This window comes from Raphanus sativus, chromosome 6 (assembly GCF_000801105.2).
Source record: "Raphanus sativus cultivar WK10039 chromosome 6, ASM80110v3, whole genome shotgun sequence".
Classification (NCBI taxonomy): domain Eukaryota; kingdom Viridiplantae; phylum Streptophyta; class Magnoliopsida; order Brassicales; family Brassicaceae; genus Raphanus; species Raphanus sativus.
In genome coordinates this window covers 25,340,704-25,361,056 of record NC_079516.1, presented here as the reverse complement: position 1 = coordinate 25,361,056, position 20,353 = coordinate 25,340,704, and the positions used below count along the sequence as shown (strand labels likewise).

The following is a 20,353-nucleotide window of genomic DNA, read 5'->3' as shown; positions in this document are numbered from 1 at the left end:
AGATGCTCTAAGAACCAGAACAACTACATATATTAGACAGAATGAATGTTTAAAATTAATATAAATATGAAAAGAGTGAGTGAGAGATGCGTAAAGGAATTTCACTGTCGAAGAAAGAGCACGCTCTTCAGTAACATAAATGATATGTAATAAATGAAGTGAATTCATGAGAATTAGTTCATCATCAACACCCACCTCTTCATCATCATCTATCTTTATTCAAGCCCACACACCGTACTCCATATGGATGAATCAATGATGATATGCTTTTACATGCATTAAAAGTTTTACATATGGTTTAAGAGATGGAATATTACCTCATCCAGACAAGGTATGTCTCTTATAATCTAATTAATATTGGATTCACCCTCAACTGCACCATTTACATTGGTGGTTGAAACTATTTATTATAGCTCTCTCACTGTCTCTCTTACCGCTTTACTGGCTATGTGGATGAGAAATTGCAGATAATATTTGATGCACATGACGCTGAGACATTCGCTACCTCGTGATGCATTATGTAATTTGCAAAATATAGTAGAATTATGAGGTTCCTTATCAAGTTTACACAATTGTTTAACAGAAAACCCTTTTTGTTAAAGTTATATATATATATATCCAACAATAACAATGTAACACTAGTAATTTGTATGAATCTAATCCACACAAAACTAAATGGTTTAACACTGGCCAATAAAAAAAATTAATACTAAAAAAATCATAAGAAATATTAAAATTTGGAAAATCAATAACAATTGACAGTCGGATTTTATTTTACAAATTGTGGAAAAGAGTTATAACTTATAATGACTATATATGATTTATAATCTAGTAGTGCATGCACATTTTTCTAAGAGGGAATATAAGGAAAAAGCAAAGTGTTAGTTTCCTAGAAAGTTAGATAAAAGTGATCATTGTTTTAGACTCTGAGGTAAAGATGTAAAATGTGAGGAGAGAGACTTATTTTCATTTCATTAATGATTAGTTTTATTGGTATGGGTTTTCTAATCAGGAAGAATCAATAAAATAGTCCAAAAAAGCCATACGTTTGCGCTTCTTCGTCATGCAGACCATTTTTCCCTCGTAAACCTTATTTCTTTTTTTTTGTAACTGCGTAAACCTTATTTCTTGTATTCTTGTATCTATACACCCTCTCTTGTTTTTTTTTTTTGGTGTAATCCACCCTCTTTTGTTAGAGAAAAGTTGCACATAACTGAATGATAAATGATACACACTTATAAAAAACGGGGGTCATTATTTGGAATGGTAAATGGTCAAGATCAATTCAACAGAAGACGGATCAACTTTGTGATGGGATACTATTGAAAGGTGTTTTGTACGTATATTCCATGCACATACACACAATGACACAAATACACATCCCTTTTATCCAAATCAACAACAACACATCAAAAGCTGCTTCTTTTACTTTCCATTTCTTACGGGTAATCATTTTCTCATTCTCTCTCTCCCCTATCAAACCCAACATATATAAGAATAATAATAAATTTCGTTCTAACTTTTTGATATTAATAAAAAACGAGGTCAAGTTTTTTTTCTAAAAAGGGAGACAAGGAAATTATGCACGTAAGGGTATGTATTAAGTTCAAAAGCAGGCTGATTTTGTCTAAGTTGCCATGTCATAAGATGAGTTATGATACTGATTCTGAGAGTTCTAATAGTAAGAGTGTTAACTACTTTTATATATACATATAATCGATTTATAAGTATAGCTGATATTATCTTTAAAAAAAAGTATATATTAAGAGAAGAATTTGTTAGAAGATAGGAAACTGTTCTGATGACGATGCATGGTGTTTTAAAAGAAGGAATATTGATTTGATATTAGAGAAGATCATTCCACATCTCATATTTAATACATCGGCCGCTTTTCATTGATACAAACTGTCATACTCGACAGAGTCCAAAGCTTTTTTCTTCTTTCTTTCTATTGATTTTAAGAAAAAGATTCTTAGATCCCTAAACACACGTGTTATTTCATTATATCTCTATGTTTTCATCATTCTAATTGTTCAACTTATTAGTAGCTTAAGGACATCTCGAACCCTATTTTATTTTCTATTCCAAACATTATTTTGGAGTAAAATCCTCTCCGACTCTACTCCATTTTCAATTCCAAAATGGAATAATGGCTAGAGTTATTCCATTTATGGAATAATCTTACACATTATTCCATTTGGGAGTTCAATTTTTTTTATTTATGAAATAGTCTTTTAAATCTTTAATGTTCTTATTTTTTTCTTAAATGATATTTTAAATAATAACATGAAAAACAAGATATTTCATTATTTAATAATTTGACATTGGCGCTTTGCTATTGTGAAAAGACATGTTCGTTTTTGGAAAAAAAAATATGTTACATGACATCATGACTACATGTATAATTTTACACAACATGATTATTGAGGATGAGCGTGACCAATTGAAGTTGCAAGAGAAGCTCCACCTCTAGAGATCGAAACTGCAGAAGATGAAAATCTCTGATTTCAAAATTTTCTTATTCGATTTAGGAATATCAAAGATAAAGAAGCTCATTTTTCATTACGAAATGATTAGTTGATCATTTGTGAAAAAAATATTCTAATGCTCATTATTGAACTAACTTATATATTATGTTTTATTCTATTTTTATGATTTTTGTACTTTTTAATAATACATGTTTAATTTAAATAAATTATATTTTAAGACACTTTTGCAAATATAAAATAGTTGGGGTCAATTGGTAAATTTTTATAAGTATCAGGGCCGGCTCATAAACATTTTAGGCCCCTGGGCAAAAATAAATTATATAGCTTTTTGGCAATTTTTCTTTTGAAAATTAGTTAATATCTAAAATTTAATGTAATTATTTAAGCAATTATATTATTTTGTATAAAAATTTTCAAGATAAATTTAGTTTTTAAAATATACATAACTAAATTTAGTTAAAATATATTTATATTTACATTTTTATTTATTAAAAATTTCAAAAACAATTGTAAAAAAAAAACTGGACCCTTGGGCCTTGGGGCGGTCGCACTCCCCGCCCACCCATCTAAGCCGCCCCTGATAAGTATAGGATATTATTAATAATTATTAACTATTTTTGGAATAAAAAATAAAGTAATACATTGGAGTAAAACATTTTTCTATTTTGGAGTTCTACTATTTTGGAGTAAAATTTGGAGTAATATATCGGAGATACTCTAAGTTACAAGAATTATTCAACTTATAAGTCTTTTGCTGTTATAGTGCGAAACTTTTTTCTTGGATAAGCTCGTGTCCAAAGGACCAATGATCAACTGACTAATTCATGAGAATCTGTCCACAAACGCTAGAAAAATTTGGTTGCTCGCAATAAAAATTAAATATATATGCTGTCTGACCGCATAAATGAGTAAAACTAAGTTTCCTAGTTTTCCAATCTGGATTACTTATGCAGAGCCGTGCCTGAAGATTGATGGGCCCCAAGCCAAAAATATTAGAGGCCAAAAATTGATACGTTAAGAAACATTGAAAAGATGGCTAGGAGGAAAGTTCGAAACTATGGCACTGATATGGTAAGAGCATATAAAGACCACTAGACTGTAGTGCAGTATTTAAGAAATCTTAATTAATTATATAGTGTGCAAGTTCTCAGTTGTATAGGTGATTCGTTGCATGAACATGGACGTTTTAAAACAATTAAAAGTTTGAACATGCGGTTGTCATCAGGATATTTGATCTTTTGTGCTTATATAATCTTATGACTGATATATTACAGAATATTACGATTAGGAAAGTTTTAGTAGCTTTGTATTAATTTACTTTGTATAGGCTGTGTTACTTTTTGTAAGCTTTGGTCTTTTGACAAACTTTTGAAGTTGTGGGATTAATATCTTTATTAAAAAAATAAAAAGAAAAGTAACTGCTTTTATGAATCTGTTAATTTTAAGGGGATCCCAATTTTAAGTGAAACAATATTCACAAAAACATATACCTCGATGAATGATCAAATCAATTATCGATTACCATACATCAGAATGAAATTCTTTAGTCACATCAAGGAAGGTAAAGTTTATAGCGATACAAACCACAAACCAATTCTTTTTTTTTTTCCATCTAAATTTTATTAAAGGAAACGGGCCAAGCCCAACAACATACAAAGTTTGAAACCCACAACATAAACCGGGCCAAACAAACCCAAACACGCCCAAAGGCCCACGGATCCACGGCCCAAACACAGGAAACCCTAAAGTCTAAAAGATGCTGCCGCCGCATGCATCTCACCACCGGGATCCTGACCGCACCGCCATACCTCACCGGAGACCGGCCACTCCACCACTTCCTCACCGCAAACGCCTTGACTCCAGTGTGTTCTCCAAAGGAAAGACTCCATCGCTTCAGCGAGGTCTCCTTCTTCACTACCTTTTGCTAACACCGAGAACACCGAGAAAAGGAAATCGAGTGAGAAACAACTTCAAATCACCGTCGGAGATCTTCATAACTCTCCCGACTACCAAACCGACTCTCACACTAAAAACCCTTGCTCTCTGCGCCTCTCACCCCGACGGAACCAAACCGTTCACGGCTAAAACGCAGAACAAGCTAACGAAATAAAACCTAAAAAGGAAAATAAACAAGATCCGCCGTCAACCGAAAGGAATGGTGACGCGGTAGCTCTAAGCCGACCGTCCTCCTTTGTAGAAACAGAAGCGACGGCGGAGACAAAAGCCGACCGGCCACCGAGAAGGCGGTGCACCGACGGAAACAGGAAAAAAAACCAGAAAAAGCTCTCAACAAAACTCGAAAACTCCCGGCCGACGACATGACTGAGAAAGCCCATCGTCATCGGCCAGAACACACCACCGATCTACTTTCTCTCTCCTCTCCAACTTCTCTCTTATCAGAAGTCTCTTTTGATTAGATTAACATTGAACCACAAACCAATTCACACTTTTTTTTTGCCGTCTAACTTTTTATTAACTAAAGGATTTTTTTGATTACAAACATAAAGCCCAAAACACAAGAGCAAAACAAAAGGCATAAAAGCCCAACACAAAAAGACCCAAACAATGGTCCACAAACCAATTCACACTTAAACCACAAAATAAATTTGTAATATATATTACAATTTCATAAGCTAACTAACACGATCAAAAATATTGAAAAAAAAACAATTATAAATGCGGAAAAATGTTTGAATGGGACTTAAAATTAGGACATATGTTGTACATATTCGTTGGTAATGTAGAATAAATTTCATCTTCGGAAATGGAAGTATATAATAATATAACCTTAGGAGGTTCTACTAGGTCGTGGCCTACCTCTTCTCTGGCCTGATGACCATTCTCTAGAGTCATACTGTTCACTGCTTCTCTCAGCATTATAGTAACCTCTCGTCTCGTAATTGTTTCCTCCTCCACCTCCTCTACGTCCATACCCTCCTCTTCTGTTACTACCGTTGTGGCTGTTGCTTGATCCTGAGGACCTTGCAGCAGAATCAGACCGGTTCAGGTCCAACGGCAGTGGCTCGATCCCTTGCAAATCAGGTTCTGGAGTGAACCAAACCGGGCGTTTCGACTCATCCATTTTCCTAAACGTGATTGATATCCTGTAGACCAAAAAAAAAAAACTCAAATGAGAAGCTCTAGTGGTTACTATGTGTAATATAAATGGATGCAACCTTTTTGTGGGAACTGCAGGTACACAGTGTTTAGCTACATCAGCTCCATTTCCATTTAAGACCAGAACTGATCTGAAAAAAATGTCAAAAATTATATTATTTGACAAGTTTTGATATTGGTCAATTCTCAAAAGAGCTTTACTTACCCTACAGGAAGCGGTATTGAGAATGAACCGGAGAATTCACCAGGACCTTCTATTTTAAGGTTCGAACCAAAGAGGATGTTGCATTCACTGAGGAAAGAGATGGTGCAGAAGGGACGTAGAAAGTCGTGGTTGTCGATGTGTGGAGGTATACAGTCACCTTCATCGTAGATGTTGACAATGCAGCTATCAGGCACACAAGTTGGAGGCAGGACATGCCATCTAATCAACCTTCTGATGATCACTTTGAAAAGAGAAGGTAACGGATCCACTTCTTCACGTTGAAGGATACCCGGTGGGTTTCCAGCTCTATCCTATAAGGCAACAAACTCTTCGTTAGAATGGAATTACATAGAAAAATGGCAGAGAGTGAGTTACTTACTGTAGCGTAGTTGTAACAACAGCCGAATTGAATAGTCACACGTCCTTTGCCTCGCATCCACTTCTGTGGAGCAGTAAACGTACGCTCTACAAAGAGACACAAGAATCAGACTCAAATTGAGTAAAGACAAGTATTTCAGATTTGAAACAAGAAGCTACCTCTAAGTTCTCCTCTGCGTCCTTTCTCTTCGAGTTCATACACTTTATCAACAATCCTTTTCTGCTCAACAGCGCTGAAAACACCAGTGTGCAACTCAAGCCCATCGACTACGTTAACGAGCTTTCCTTTGAACCTCTCCAAGCAAATGAAATCTTTCTTTCTCTTCACATTCTTCAGCCTGAGATCCTCTCTCTGCTCTCTTGATAACTTTGGCTTCTCTGGAGTCTTCTTCATCGGACTTGCATCAATAGCTTCGTCCTCCTCCTCGTCAAACTCATCTTCTTGATCTTGACTCATATCAGCCCAAGACATTCTAGGGCTTGCAGTTTCAGCAGCTTGTCGAGATGGCAGTACACTACCAAGAACTTCAGACAAGGTTCCAAATGAAATTTCAATCTCTTTCTTACTACTTCCTTCTGATTCCAAACCAGCTTTGCTATTATTACCTTCTCCATCAACTTCACTACAATGTTCTACACAAAGGTAACACTATTTCTCTTTAAACAAATCGTTAGATAAACCTTAAAAAGCCAATAACTCTTTCAGTTAGATCTACGCTACTCTGTAACCTCCTATTGGTTCCAATTATCAAAACCCTAATGTTGAATTAGAGAGTTTTAGGGGTTTTAACCTGGGTCAAGAGAGCGGATTCGATGGGAGAGAACGTTGACGCAGTCTTTGCAGAGATCTCTAGACAAGAAAGGAAGGCAATTCGTCAAGAACTCCGACGCGATCTTGAGTTCCGATGGCTGGAACTTCCGGAGGAAAGGGTCGTCTTCCATTGCCTTTCTCGCTCGATTTGCGAATCGAATCGTCTTCTTCCTTTCTCAGTGTAGTTGTGTCTAGGCACACTTTGTAATTCAAGAGACTAGCGAAGGGTAGTTTCGGTAATTTAAAGCCGCCGAATAAAGCTTATGAGCCGTTTTGATAACTATGGGCTGTTTAATTTCTTTAAAAGCCCACTAGATTTTAACCCGCGCGGGTATATGTTTTGTTTTATGGTTTTTTAAATGATTTAATTTAATTTTTGTGTGTTTTATAATTATATTAGTGTTTAATATTAATTTAATTTATTATATTTTTAGTGACTATATTCAATATGTCAAGTTGCATAGTTATACATTTGTACCATATGCATTTCAGAAACCATTTTAAAACTTTATTCTTAAAGTTTGTAACATATTATATTTACTTAGTAGTTACCTAACATAATTTACTCAAAAATATTTATATCCCAATCGCCCAAAAAAAATAATCTCATACTCTATTAGAAATGATCTATATACTCGAATAGTTCTTAAATTATTATATTCGAAAACTAATATTAAACTCAACCCGCAACTAAAACCGAATATTTTTTTGAAAATGTTTAAAGAAATATTGTTTAACATATTCTGTTATATATATATATATATATGTATATATGTATATATATATATATATATATGTAGTTGGGTTAAAATGGTCTTCACTAACTTTAAGTAGAATCACATTTAATAAATATTTTTTATTTGAATAACCTATTTAAAACCCATTAAACTAAATGGGTTTATATGAATATTTATTTCTATTAAAAATTCACTTAAACCGGTTAAACTCCGTCAATCATAAAATTAAATTTTAATAGTAACCCGCTTCCACCATTAGTTAATATTAATATTAGTTAACTTTTAAAGTTTCATAAGAAATATAATATCCTATGTATATCAGGTCGTTTATTTTCTAAAAATTGTATCATGGAAATGGTACTTCATTTATTTTCCAAATCACAGACCTGTCTGATAGATTCAAAACTTAATTTGAAAGAAAAAGGTAACTGTTTTTGGTAGGAAGAGTTATAACGTGGATTATAATAACTTTTAGAAGGTGGTTATCTAAAGTGGTTATACGATATTTAGATAATCATCTAAATACAGTTATAAAATATGTTGGACCCAATTATATCAATTGATCAGAAAATTAATAGAATAGATTAGTCCGAGGAAACGATTGAAGATCAAAGGGTTCTGACCAAGAAATCTGAAACTCTCCGGAACCAAAAACACAAATCCGTTTCCCGTTTGAACTGTAATCAATAGTATCAAACAAGTAATAAAAGAAAGATATAAGCCTCAGGTAGGCTGTCCACGTCGTGATCTTTGGCTTCGTGATCTTTCTTGAATCTAAGTTTGCTTCTAAATTTTACCTAGGAGTTATGATCCTTCTGGGTTTGTCTCATTATGTATGTTTGTAATAACTTTGAGATGCAACTCTTCTAAAGGTTTATTGTTACGTTCAAGAACCTTTAGAAGAGTAATATAGATATGTTTCGCGTGATGGGGGTTTTGGTTTTGGCAGATACGTAGTCACGCACAGAAGTATTTTCTCAAAGTTCAGAAGAGCGGTGCTAACGAACACCTTCCTCCTCCACGACCTAAGAGGAAAGCTAGGCACCCTTATCCTCAAAACGCTCCTAAAAGTAGTTAACTTCTTCTCATCTCCTTGCGTCCACCACTCTTTGATTTGTTTTTTTTTCTTGTCCTTCTCTCTGATGATGAGTTTTTATTATGCTGCAGTTGCTCTTCCCTCCCACGCCATTGGATCCCTTCCTGCTTCAAACGCACCCTTGCTTCAACCTTCTTATTTGTACAGCTCTTCTGATTCACACCCACTTGTGGGAAACCCTCCTGCGTCTAGCTCTTCTTCTTCTTCTCAGAATCATGCATCAACAAAACCCGTGATCCAAGGTATCATGGTTTCGATTTAGTTAGTGTATCTCTGAATGGTGTAATGAATTGGTGACATATATTATAATAGAAGAACCGGGAGTTTCGGCCGCGGCTCTCCCAAAGAATCGCTGTTACGGAACCACAAGTTATAAGGAAGTTACGCCGAGATTACCAGCGGTGACAGAGTCGAATGATGAAGAACAAAGTTGTGAGTCTTGTGACAAGCCACCTAGAGGTAAAAGGCTTGTTATCATCTTACTTCTTTTAGCTATATCCATCTTTTGACATTTATTCTGAGAGCGAGTTGTTTTGGCGTCGGTTTTTCAATGCAGTGATGCCCAACTTTGCTCAAGTCTACAGATTTATTGGAAGTGTGTTTGATCCCAACACATCAGGTCACCTCCAGAAATTGAAGCAGATGGACCCAATAAATGTGGAGACCGTATGTGACATGTTCTTAGAACCTTTTTTCGTCTAAAAATTGTGATCCTGATCATAAACAGATGAGCTAATTTGTTTTTTGTTTTTATTTATTTTGAGTATATCAGGTTCTTTTACTGATGAGGAACCTGTCTGTAAATCTGACAAGTCCAGAGTTTGCTGAACAAGTAAGTAGTGCCATACTTATATATTCAATTGCCACTCTTTCTCAAAATTCAGAAATATTAAAAAAAAAAAATTTCTTGGAAGGGTGGGTATTCGAGTGGTTTTATCTTTTTTTTTTGAATGAATGTTAAATTTTTATTCATCAAAAAAGCTTTTGTACAAACTAATGCTTACTGATTGCTTGTGCAACAAGCGAATTTGAAACAAACAACTCAAATTAAGAAAAAACCCTATTATCTTGCTCTTCTCCAACCTTTCAAATCCCCCTCAAATTTGACCATAAAACACAAGTCAAAATTTGGAAGTGTTAAGAGATTCTCTTCATTAAAACTCACATTAGAGAAAACTCAAATGAGTTTGAGACAAAACTCTAATGGGGAAAAAGAGTAAGAATCCCTTAACAAGGGGATAAGTCATCAACTCCTCATCCTACTTAAAACCCAACTCTACTACTGATTCCAAACAAGAAACTCAGCCACGAGTGCTGAACCACACCTGAATGGTATCCTGCATCTCCTTCACACCCTTATGTCTCAACAAGCTCAATTTATTACTAACCTCTTTATTAACCAGCTTCTTTAACACTATCACCGGAGTCAATCTTTCTCCATGTTTGACTCTATTTCTTTCACGCCACAGAGAGTACATGGCAGCATGAAAAGCGTAACGAAAACAGAATCTCTTTCTTCTCTCCATTACTCCATCAGTAGCCATACTTACTATATCTAACCAAGAGTTTGTGAGCGAGCTACCCATAATCCCCTTAGCAAGACTCTTCCATAATTGCAGAGAATATGAACACTCAAAAAACAGATGTTCTCTGTTTTCCGGAACATTCTTGCACAGAACGCAAGTAGTGTCAACTCCTCTACTCCAACGAGCTATCCTATCCATTGTGGACAACCTGTTCAAACAAGCTAACCACATCATGAACCACACGATTCTTTTGTTGTTCACATATCTCGATGATGAAATATGATGTACTTACTTTTCATTAAGATGACATTTATATTTCAGTTAAAATATGATTTTTCGAACTACACTGTATATGTATTTCGCTTTACACGTAGAACAAAGCCACAAAATAATTGAAGGCAAAATATCAAAAAAATCACTGTGTATGTGACATACATTGTTACTTTTTTGTTAGCCATTACATTTGATATTAAATGTTCCTAACGTTGTTAGATGTAACTTTATATGATGGTATTGACCAACATTGTATGTGGATTTTGCAGTTTAGAAAATACTTAATGGTTTAATGATATCGAGTGCTAATGGTGTACAAAGTTTTGTTCATTATTGTATGGTGTTAAATCTATCTATATATATAAAAGAGAGTTGGTTCTCTCCTGCTGACACATAAGCGTCCACGTCAGAAATTCGAGTGTTCTCAGTGTGACACCTGTCCAGTTTACAAAAACTCACCGTTTCATTTAAACAGGAATACATATGAACTACGTTGTGTCTTAAATTAAATGGGCTATATAGTTGATCTTAGACACATTGTAATTGGGCCAAACAATACATCAAGCATAAATCCAAGTAGTATTTTGAAAAGTCGAATCTTTTCCATCTTCATCTCTCTCGGGGACTTCGCCACTGTGATGTCGATCTATAATCCATGTAATTGCTATGAAGACGCGACGGTAACCGTAGGCTGCATTCAATTAACGTCATTTAGGTTACTTTTAACACCACCGACCCACTTGATCGCATTCAATACACATGTTAAACTTATAAATAAGAGAATTTCGATTCCCACAAATTCATAGATTTTTCCTTCTTAATTATTAAAATCCGTAGAAAACCAAATCTTTCGATTGCAGCTTCCTCAGACGCTGGTGAAAGACCAGTGATGTAACTCATCAACAAACGTCTCCGTGATTGCCGCAAGAAACTCAACTGAATCACTCAAATGGAAGAATCAATCTTGGAGGAAGAAAAACTAACGGAGCAACAAAAACCTCCGCTCCAAACCCTCCGTCCTCATCTTCATTGAAGAGCTCCAAAGCTCCGCACTCCTCTCTCCACCGCTGTGAAGAAATCGAGGGCGAGGTTAAATCGAGGGCGAGGTTGAACAGTGGCCCTCGATTACTCAGCACCACCACCAAGCTTTCCTCCGATCAAGACGAAGCCATGAACAACGTAGTTGGCGTTCCCAAAAAAAGATGAACTTATCAAAAAAAGGAGAGGAAGATGATAACAATGGCGGCGTTGATTTCTATAGAAGAAGAAGCTATAAATAATTAGGTTTGTAGGCACACATACACACATGACACACGGTTAAAGAAAATATTTTGGTTCACAAGTTAATTACCAATTGGTTAAGCAAACCAGCTCGCTACAGCTTTTAAAAAAAAAACAGAGAATGCTTTGGTTCGAAAGTTAATTAATTCATTAACAAAACCAATTGGTTAAGCAAACCAGGTTATGTAAAATTTGATGTTATATATCGAAAACAAATTCAAAAAATTAATACCTCAACAATCTAAATATATATAGAATGAACTAAACTATATATATATAACATATTATCAAAAAATTAATACCTCAACAATCTAAATATATATAGAATGAACTAAACTATATATATATATAGAAAATTCTATCATTTATTATTTATAATTAAATATACTTATTAAATATCTCTAATGAATATAATTTAATTAAAATATATAGTTTTGCCTGACGTTCGCAAAAATCTTTTATAGGTAGACCCTAAAAACTCATTTGATCAACTAATGAATTTAGAAAAAATGTTATGACAAAAACGATAGAAAATCAAAAGAAAATTGTTCAAAAAATCGACAGGTGATAATTAGACATTAGAGTTTATATGTCGTCTAGATGACGCCTAAAACAATTTTTCGACAAGTCGCTTTGTTTATGGCGCTATTATTAGAACATTGAAATACTATTACATTGTATTAATGATTAAAATCTGTAGTTCAAAGGTTACCCACAGCCTATTAAGCTATTATATCTTATGTTGGTAAGAAATCAACACATGCTTGACTACTATAACAACTAGCTGGCTGTAGTAATTGAGGTATAAGTATACTACAAGTTAATGATATGATTAAAGACTAATAATGTTAGTATACAGAAGTTAAAAATTGCATACTCAATCCATCTTCTGAAGTTTTCTCCAGCACGAGTCTGAGAGATTCGTTTTCCAAGCTGAGACCCTCATAACTCACAAGATTTCTACCACATTTTTCATCTTTTGTTAATTTTTGTTGCATTAATTTGGAAATAAAGAGCAAATCAACAAGAGTCATAACTCACCAAGATTCCTCTAATTATCAATCAAAAGAAAAAGCATATAATTATGAAAATAACAATCCCATGGTATTTACAAAAATAGAATTAATAATAGTAATAATCCCATTGTACTACAATTAACATATCATAGCTAATTTTTTGCCACATCTTGATACCAAAGGGTCAATCCAAAAATAGATAAAGGGATGTGTAAATAAAGAAACATTTAACCATCAACGTCATACTCTAAATAAATTTTCGATATATATAAACAGAAAATTAGTTCTCACTTTTGTACAAAAAAATATACTTTAATAAAACATGCATTACAAAACACTATATAAAACATGAAAGCAGAGAAATAGATATTCAGTAACTAATAAAATTAACATGTGTTATATTCAGACCAACATATGCTTATTCTAAATTAAAATTTTATGTTAGAACCAAGAAAGAAAACATCTCATGTATCCTACATACGAATGAAATAATATTTCTCAATTGAAATGAAGGTTTATTATGTTTTTAAATTCAGATAAATGTTAATATCAGTTTCTCAATTTAAAATAATACATTTGTTACCCTTTTTCTAACATTTGGATTTGTTATTTGTTACCTTTTTGCCTTATTATTAACATATTAGTACAATTAGTTCAGAATATATAAGCAGTTATAACCAAAAACATCAAACAAAAGAAACAAAGAAAGACAAAGAAATTTATTACTCTTTAGCCAACAATTCAATGCGATTAGTTATGTTACAATTCATTCGGTTGTAAGTGAAGCTACTGAAGTGACCCACACGAAACCCATCTTAGCCCAAGACATAAAAAGAAATTCTGGTATTTGGAAACTCAAAAATCTCATTTTCTTAACATAATCACACTTATTACAACCGAATATAGAAGAAAATTTACACAAAATTATATATTTTATTAAAATCAATGCATTGATTGGCACTGCTATAAACAAATGATGAAATTCTTGGAGTTGTTTTTTATGGTGACTAACAAGTGCATACACTCATCGACCGCTATTCAGTTATAACACTTTCCATTTTCAGTGTTTTTTATTTTAATTAAATACACTTTACTTTTATCGCATTAAATATAACATTCATTCTTTAATAAGAAATGCATCTTCAAATAATCACTACTTCCGTTCTAATAACAATTCAAAAAGACTATGATTTCAACATAAAAGTTAATCACAATCCAATCTTTCCGAACCCAAAATATTACAAGATACCTGAATATGAGATCAAATTTTTGTTAAAGGAAACAATATGAAAACCATTCGAAGCCTTCACAACACATGAACGCCACAACTCTTTAATTAAAAACAAATATTTAGTTTTAAATATATCTTATCATACTAATATTTCTATACTTAAAATTTTATGGAATACAAAAATCATTATCATACATTTCTCTTACAAATGCAAATCTAAAACACAAACCCAAAATCATTAAAAAAAAATAATAACATATATCACAAATAAAGAATATTCCGCCCGTAGGGCGGGCCGACCCTAGTCTTTATATATAAAGTAGGCTTTTTTTTCTCCTTTGGGAGAATAATGACACCTGTCCCTTTATTAAAACGCAGCATTTAACTTTATTTGTTACGATTGGGCTTCATTTGTATTGGCCCAGGTTTATTATTACGAATAGGTTTCAAATTTTTTTAATAACAGACCCAGTTTAAACCTACATTTTTTTGTCGCTTCCTCTTTGCACCTTGCCGACAATGTATTTGTGTTTGTCGATTGTATTTCCTTTTTCTCCGTCTAACTGATTTTACTTCTCTGTTCAATCCCCTCATCGAATTCCAAAGAAACCATCTAAAGCTCCAACTAGAAATATCTACTCTTTCAGCCATGGTCAGCAAAGCTTCGACTAAATCTAAGAAAATTCTCTGTTAACTTGAGTCAACTCAGAGAGCATGGAAGGATCTCTATCTCTGGTGCTTGCTTTGATGCTGGACAAGGCATCATCCCCGTTCTACAAGTAAGTATAGTTCTCTTTGCTTTGTGTTATTAGATTCACTACATACCAATCTTTGTGTGATGTTAATTTACTTTTTTTCCGCATCTTAAAGGAACCAACATACTACAAGACCCTTCATGGAACTTGCATAACTAAAGCTCTTACAAAGCCTAAGGCTTGCAAAGTTGGAATCTTCGATGTTGGTACCGAGAAAGGTACGCAAATAGATTCTTGGCAACTACTAATGAAAAAGGGGGCAAACTAATTTTAGAGAAAGTTTTGTGTTTTGTTGTGTGAGCAGGTAGGTCGGTGGTGGAGATCGTTTAAATCGTCTTGCAAGAACCATGATCGGGAGTTTCACTGGAGCAAGATTTCCTTATGCTTTCAATTTCTCGATATTACCAGAAAATCATCATTACATCCAGCAGCCCCACTTCAAAAACCCATGTGGTATGGTCCACCAAAGGTTGTTCTTTTTATATGATTGCAACTTGGCTTTAACTATATAGATATCCTTGCTTCTACGAGTATATCCCACTTTAATCATATGATTTCAACTTTTTTTTTTGGCTTACCTCCTTTGCAGGGCCTTAAATAGAAGTCAAACGTATATCTTCCTGGTCGATGGTGGACTTACGCGAAGATCACCAGGTCTCCTCCATTACTTCTCTTTTTATCACATCCTTTATTTTCGTAAAGACACATGCAGTCCAAGAACTTCATAACCTGAGTAACAGAAAACTTATTTCGTTTTTAGTTTGATATCTAAGACCTTAACCAGCTGAGTATTGTTGGATGCAGGTTATGTGCAGCTACTACACTTTCAGACGATGGGTCAAGAGCATATGCTAGGTCCTGGAAGTTTCAGGTATCCGATCTATATGTTTAACCCTATACTTTATGTCTTATTAAGACAAGCACCTTAGGAAGATTATGTGTGTCTTGATGGGAATGAAGGGATCAATGGATGGGACAACATGGACGGACTTAAGAACTCTACGGTTACTTGGAACTCTAGGGTTACTTCCGTTGAAAACTACACTGCAGTGAAATGACATATTGACTCTCTCCACTACACACGTGTGCCTTTCAATTACCATATCTAGACACAGTGATCGAGGGTTTCCAAGTATGGCACATCTCTTGTGCCCAATGAACTGTCTTTGTAATTTTTTACTTGAACATGACATCGTGTGTTTCCAAGCAGGAGACAAAACATTAATAGAGCAGGTGGTAGCAGATGAAAGCGATATGGAAGGTGTTACACCAGCTTGCTGTAGGATACTGAACTGGCATCTTCACTTGGATGTCCTAGATGTCCCTTATCCACAAGGGTGAGTGGTCCAAAAGAATACCGAATCTGTCATAACTGTGAAATAAATCCAAGATACAACTTTTGACTGGTAAATAATTATAGGGTTCATTAACTTTTGAAGTCTCAGGTGTTCAGGAACTTATGAGGAACTTATAAGCAAAAAGTGAAGTTCAAGACCGTGAAAAGTTGGTGTATTTAGTATGAGATGGAATTATATTTTTTTTTCCTTTGGACATATACACGGCCAGAGTCTAGACCACAATGAACAAAATAATGAGTCATTCACAATCATTGCATAATTGTCCATATTCTGTGTCTAAAACGGTTACAAGTATTTTCAAAGTGAATGGTCTCTCGAGATTTGATTCTAGGTTGGTTTAGTATGCAATCAAGCAAGGTGATAAGCCTTTAAAATATGTTTATTTTTGTGTGTTTGAGTTTTTTTAGTGAAATAGTTAGGTTATTGACTTATTGATTGATTTGTTGAAATCATCTTTTGTGAGTTTTTCTTTTACTTTTGTGATTTTTTTTACTTCTGTGATATTGTTCGAGAGTTTCTCGAAAATTTTGTTTCTAAAGCACGTTGTTGATTAAGAGCAGCCAGACCATTGATACTTTTGTGATAAACACAACTAGATATTGACCCGTGCGATTAATTTTCAGTTTTAGTTTTTATTTATTTATACTAAATGATGTATTTGTAATATTTGATCGTTTTACATTGACTAAGTTAGGAGTGGGTATTTGAGTACCCACTCGAATTGTTAAAATCTATTCGAGTTTAAGATTTTCGAATTTAAAGATTCTCTATTCAGGTATTTATAAATTTTGGTTTCAGTTCGATTCAGATTTTTGCGGTTTTGGATAACATGTTTAAATTATTTTTCAATTTTGAAAATTTATGATAAAATTAGTAGAAACTTGTTGTAGGTTTTAACTTTCAAAAATAAAGATACAACATGATCGATAAAATTTAGTGTTTTAAAAATAAATAAAACTAAATTAGATAGATACAACTCAACCAATCACCTCTAATATCGCCATCTTAAAATATGGAAAATATGAAAGTGAGTGAATCAAGGTGAATATCTTTAACAAAACGTGAGAGTTCAGTTTAAATTTGATTTTCCATTTATTGGTAATAATTTCGTGCAATTTCTTAATAAAAACACTTTAGTTATTTGCAAAGGATATAAAATTCATATTTTAATTTGTATAACCAAAGTTATTCGAACAAAATATGAAACTGAAATCATATATAATACACTACATAATGTATTGTCAAAAGTATATAAACGATGAACCAAGAGAGCATCACAATTTAATTTGATAGTTTATCAATGATATACAAAGGTATACTTTTTTAGTAATGGTTAGTAATAAGTCAAAACGTAATTGTTTAATTATTAATAAGCCAAAATGTAGTGTGTGTGGAATGAAATTTAGGAAAGTAGTTGTATTTGGTTAAGTAATGGTTTAATAATTTAAAAGTATAATAACACGTGATTTTTGGTTTACTAAAGAAACAAAACGTTGAGTTTTATGGTCAGTGGCATTCCTTAGTAAATATTAAGCAAAAGTTAGGGTTAAGTTTTAATTGTACTTCAGTTTTAATAGATTAGATGGAATCCTAGGTGAGAGTTAAATGGTAATTTGTATTTATTAGCTGATTTTGATAGCTTTTTTTAAATAACCTTTCAACTAAATGAAAATTTAGAATATAACTTTCTTCTTCGATATAAATGATTTATAACACTATACGAACTTCCAGCTATGTATCACTTCAACTCAATGTTTTTTTTTTGTTTTTTTTTGGTTTTTTTTCCTGGCTTGCTAGCTGAGAATCATATTGGACCAAAGCTTTACTCTAAAAAAATATAGAAGTTTCACTTATTAGATTTTTTTAGGCAAATTCAGACAGCTTTGAAAGACAAACTCAGCTTCGAAGCAGAGTAAACACAAGCAGCTCCAATAAAAGTTGAATTTAAAACTTTTCCTTCTTAGTTAACAAACAAGAAAGGGCTTGATTTTGGGTAACCAAAATGGAACCACGGAACTCCTATAAAAACGTTTATCAACATATTGGTTGAGTTGATTGGAAGTCAGCCTTACTACTTAACTTAAAGAAGAGACACAAATATTACTGTAACTTACTGACATATGATAGATTTCATTACATAAATGTGAAATATGGTTAACTACTAATCTAAACTATTACACCAAAATTTACTAAACACAACAACGAAAGAAAAATTACATGGAACTCAAGGTCTCTGAACATAGTAAACCAGCAAAATAACATCCAGCTTCAAATGGATGATAAGGCAAACTTTGCCCAAATAAATAATTTTTTTCCTGCCCTATCACTCATTCATCAGTCATCCCAAATCGCCTACAATCTAAGCTCCAGATCCACATGTAATTCGCTCCTACATTAAGGAAAATTAAAACAATTACCACTAACCATTAATACAATATAACTGGAGCAAACAAAAGAAAATTTTAATAATATAAATGCTTACCCTTCTTCGCCACATGTTATTCTTCTTCTTCGCTACACACTCAAATAGCACGAGAAACTATCATTTTTTCCTCGGCATATCCAACCACGTAAACCATACGACTGTAAAACTATAGGAGTACACATATATTGACCTAAAATAATCCTGTAATTATCCCACTATTGTAAATTTACAATTCAAAAGTCAGCAACAAAACAAATGAAGACCACAGTTGGAAATTTAGAAACAAAAACCTCCCCTTTCTACTAAGATACTTTTGAAGATATAATACACTAATTGCATAATGCGATATTTCCTAGAACAAATTACTAATTTACTATTTAGTAGAAACAACTCTATATCATAATGAACAATCAAAAGAAAGAATATCCAACAACTACAAAACATAATAACATAATATATGTTTGCTAGAAACCGTATGGACCATCAAAATGTAACATCTCTCAAAACATCATACAAAGCAGGTAAAAGAACATACACCAACGATATAAGAGCTTATCCATAAATACTGGTGATTCCAGGATTACGAACAATTTGAATTCATTAGAGAATAAAAGATAAGAACCCGGCGCGTAGCGCCGGAATATCACTAGTTCTATAATAATTGTTAGAGATTATAGAAGTTGTTAGATGTTAATTGTGTCGCTATATGATAGCAATTAATGAGAGCTAAGTATGGTGCTAGGTGTTACAATCATTGTTAGTTGTGATATACATTGTTAAATGTTATTTTATACAACTATACCATTGTAATTTAAATATTTTTGTACAATTTATTCATATTATTCTTAGGAGTTACGTATATTTTAGGTGTTAGAACCGTTGTTATATGTGAAATACATTGTTTGATTTATATTATATAATTCAACATTACGGATTTGATATGCTTTGAAGTAACTTCGTTTATATCATCTACTAATTAGCTTAGCAATTATTTTTATTTGGCTGAGATTAATTGTTGTTTGATATTACTGGAGAAACCTTTGAACTTCTTTGGTTCAATATATTTACACATAATAAAATAGTATATTCTAGTTGGTCAAACATTATATTGGTAGAAAAACACATTCAATTATTTCTGAAAATTTTTCTTTATTATTGCTTCTTTTTTGTTCATCTTTCAGGTTAGATCAGTAAATCTCAACCCTAATGAACATAGCATTCTATAAAAAAAACTCGTTCTTGATCTCATCATGTGACAAACATTGACTTCAACATGTGTACAAGAGCATTAAGATATAACCATGGTGTTAATGTAAGATAATCAAGCTATGCTATGTAGAACACACAGTAGTACAGGGTTATTCAAATCCAAGAAATACGATTATATTTATTCTTTTAAAAGCTCTTACAACTTCTTATTAAAAGCAATAAATCAAACAAGCTCAAGACAAACCTCGACTTGTTTGCTAGTCAACTCGTTCAGAGATCTAAGACAGACTCTGAACCACCTAAGCTCTTAACCCCTAGATGCTTTGCTTCTCCTTCTTAGGACGTACAAAACTCTCTATTGCTAAAAGCTCTCCCTGTGTGTTAAACCTTAACACAGTGCCACGGCTTCCTTATATATCTTTGAGGAAGCTCTAGATCTAATCTAA

General features: G+C 33.2%; 4 protein-coding genes across 9 annotated transcripts; 2 read left to right on the top strand and 2 right to left on the bottom strand.

The window, feature by feature from the left end:
* Positions 1 to 5,055: 5,055 nt before the first annotated feature.
* Positions 5,056 to 7,212, bottom strand: LOC108805716 (RNA demethylase ALKBH9B). 2 transcript variants are annotated; one of them, XM_018577650.2, is made up of 6 exons: positions 6,981 to 7,211; positions 6,349 to 6,822; positions 6,191 to 6,276; positions 5,812 to 6,122; positions 5,666 to 5,737; positions 5,056 to 5,593 (listed from the first exon to the last, which is right to left on the bottom strand). In XM_018577650.2, exons 1-6 carry the CDS (start codon positions 7,129 to 7,131, stop codon positions 5,278 to 5,280), a joined length of 1,410 nt encoding a protein of 469 aa, XP_018433152.1. In that variant the 5' UTR covers positions 7,132 to 7,211; the 3' UTR covers positions 5,056 to 5,277. The 2 variants fall into 2 exon arrangements, with proteins under 2 accessions (XP_018433152.1, XP_018433151.1); XM_018577649.2 differs by having other exon boundaries at positions 5,056 to 5,737; positions 6,981 to 7,212.
* Positions 7,213 to 8,665: 1,453 nt separating this feature from the next.
* LOC108808194 (protein REVEILLE 5-like) lies at positions 8,666 to 9,865 on the top strand (the record flags this gene model as incomplete). Its single annotated transcript, XM_056987116.1, has 6 exons — positions 8,666 to 8,810; positions 8,905 to 9,075; positions 9,146 to 9,292; positions 9,390 to 9,499; positions 9,606 to 9,752; positions 9,857 to 9,865. Coding segments are annotated over 6 exons (729 nt in total), but the record flags the coding sequence as incomplete, so codon positions are not given.
* Positions 9,866 to 10,134: 269 nt separating this feature from the next.
* Positions 10,135 to 10,557, bottom strand: LOC108808193 (uncharacterized). Its single transcript, XM_018580376.1, has one exon. The coding sequence runs from the start codon at positions 10,555 to 10,557 to the stop codon at positions 10,135 to 10,137; it is 423 nt and encodes a 140-aa protein (XP_018435878.1).
* Positions 10,558 to 14,655: 4,098 nt separating this feature from the next.
* Positions 14,656 to 16,593, top strand: LOC108806735 (uncharacterized). Of its 5 annotated transcripts, none has more exons than XR_008936136.1 (8): positions 14,659 to 14,939; positions 15,031 to 15,133; positions 15,220 to 15,384; positions 15,505 to 15,569; positions 15,720 to 15,786; positions 15,876 to 16,047; positions 16,126 to 16,252; positions 16,361 to 16,593. XR_008936136.1 is itself a non-coding variant. In XM_018578922.2 (6 exons), exons 2-6 carry the CDS (start codon positions 15,116 to 15,118, stop codon positions 15,907 to 15,909), a joined length of 333 nt encoding a protein of 110 aa, XP_018434424.1. In that variant the 5' UTR covers positions 14,656 to 14,939; positions 15,031 to 15,115; the 3' UTR covers positions 15,910 to 16,168. The 5 variants fall into 5 exon arrangements, 1 of the variants encoding a protein (XP_018434424.1); XR_001942586.2 differs by having other exon boundaries at positions 16,336 to 16,593; XR_001942585.2 differs by having other exon boundaries at positions 14,660 to 14,939; positions 16,355 to 16,593.
* Positions 16,594 to 20,353: the final 3,760 nt, after the last annotated feature.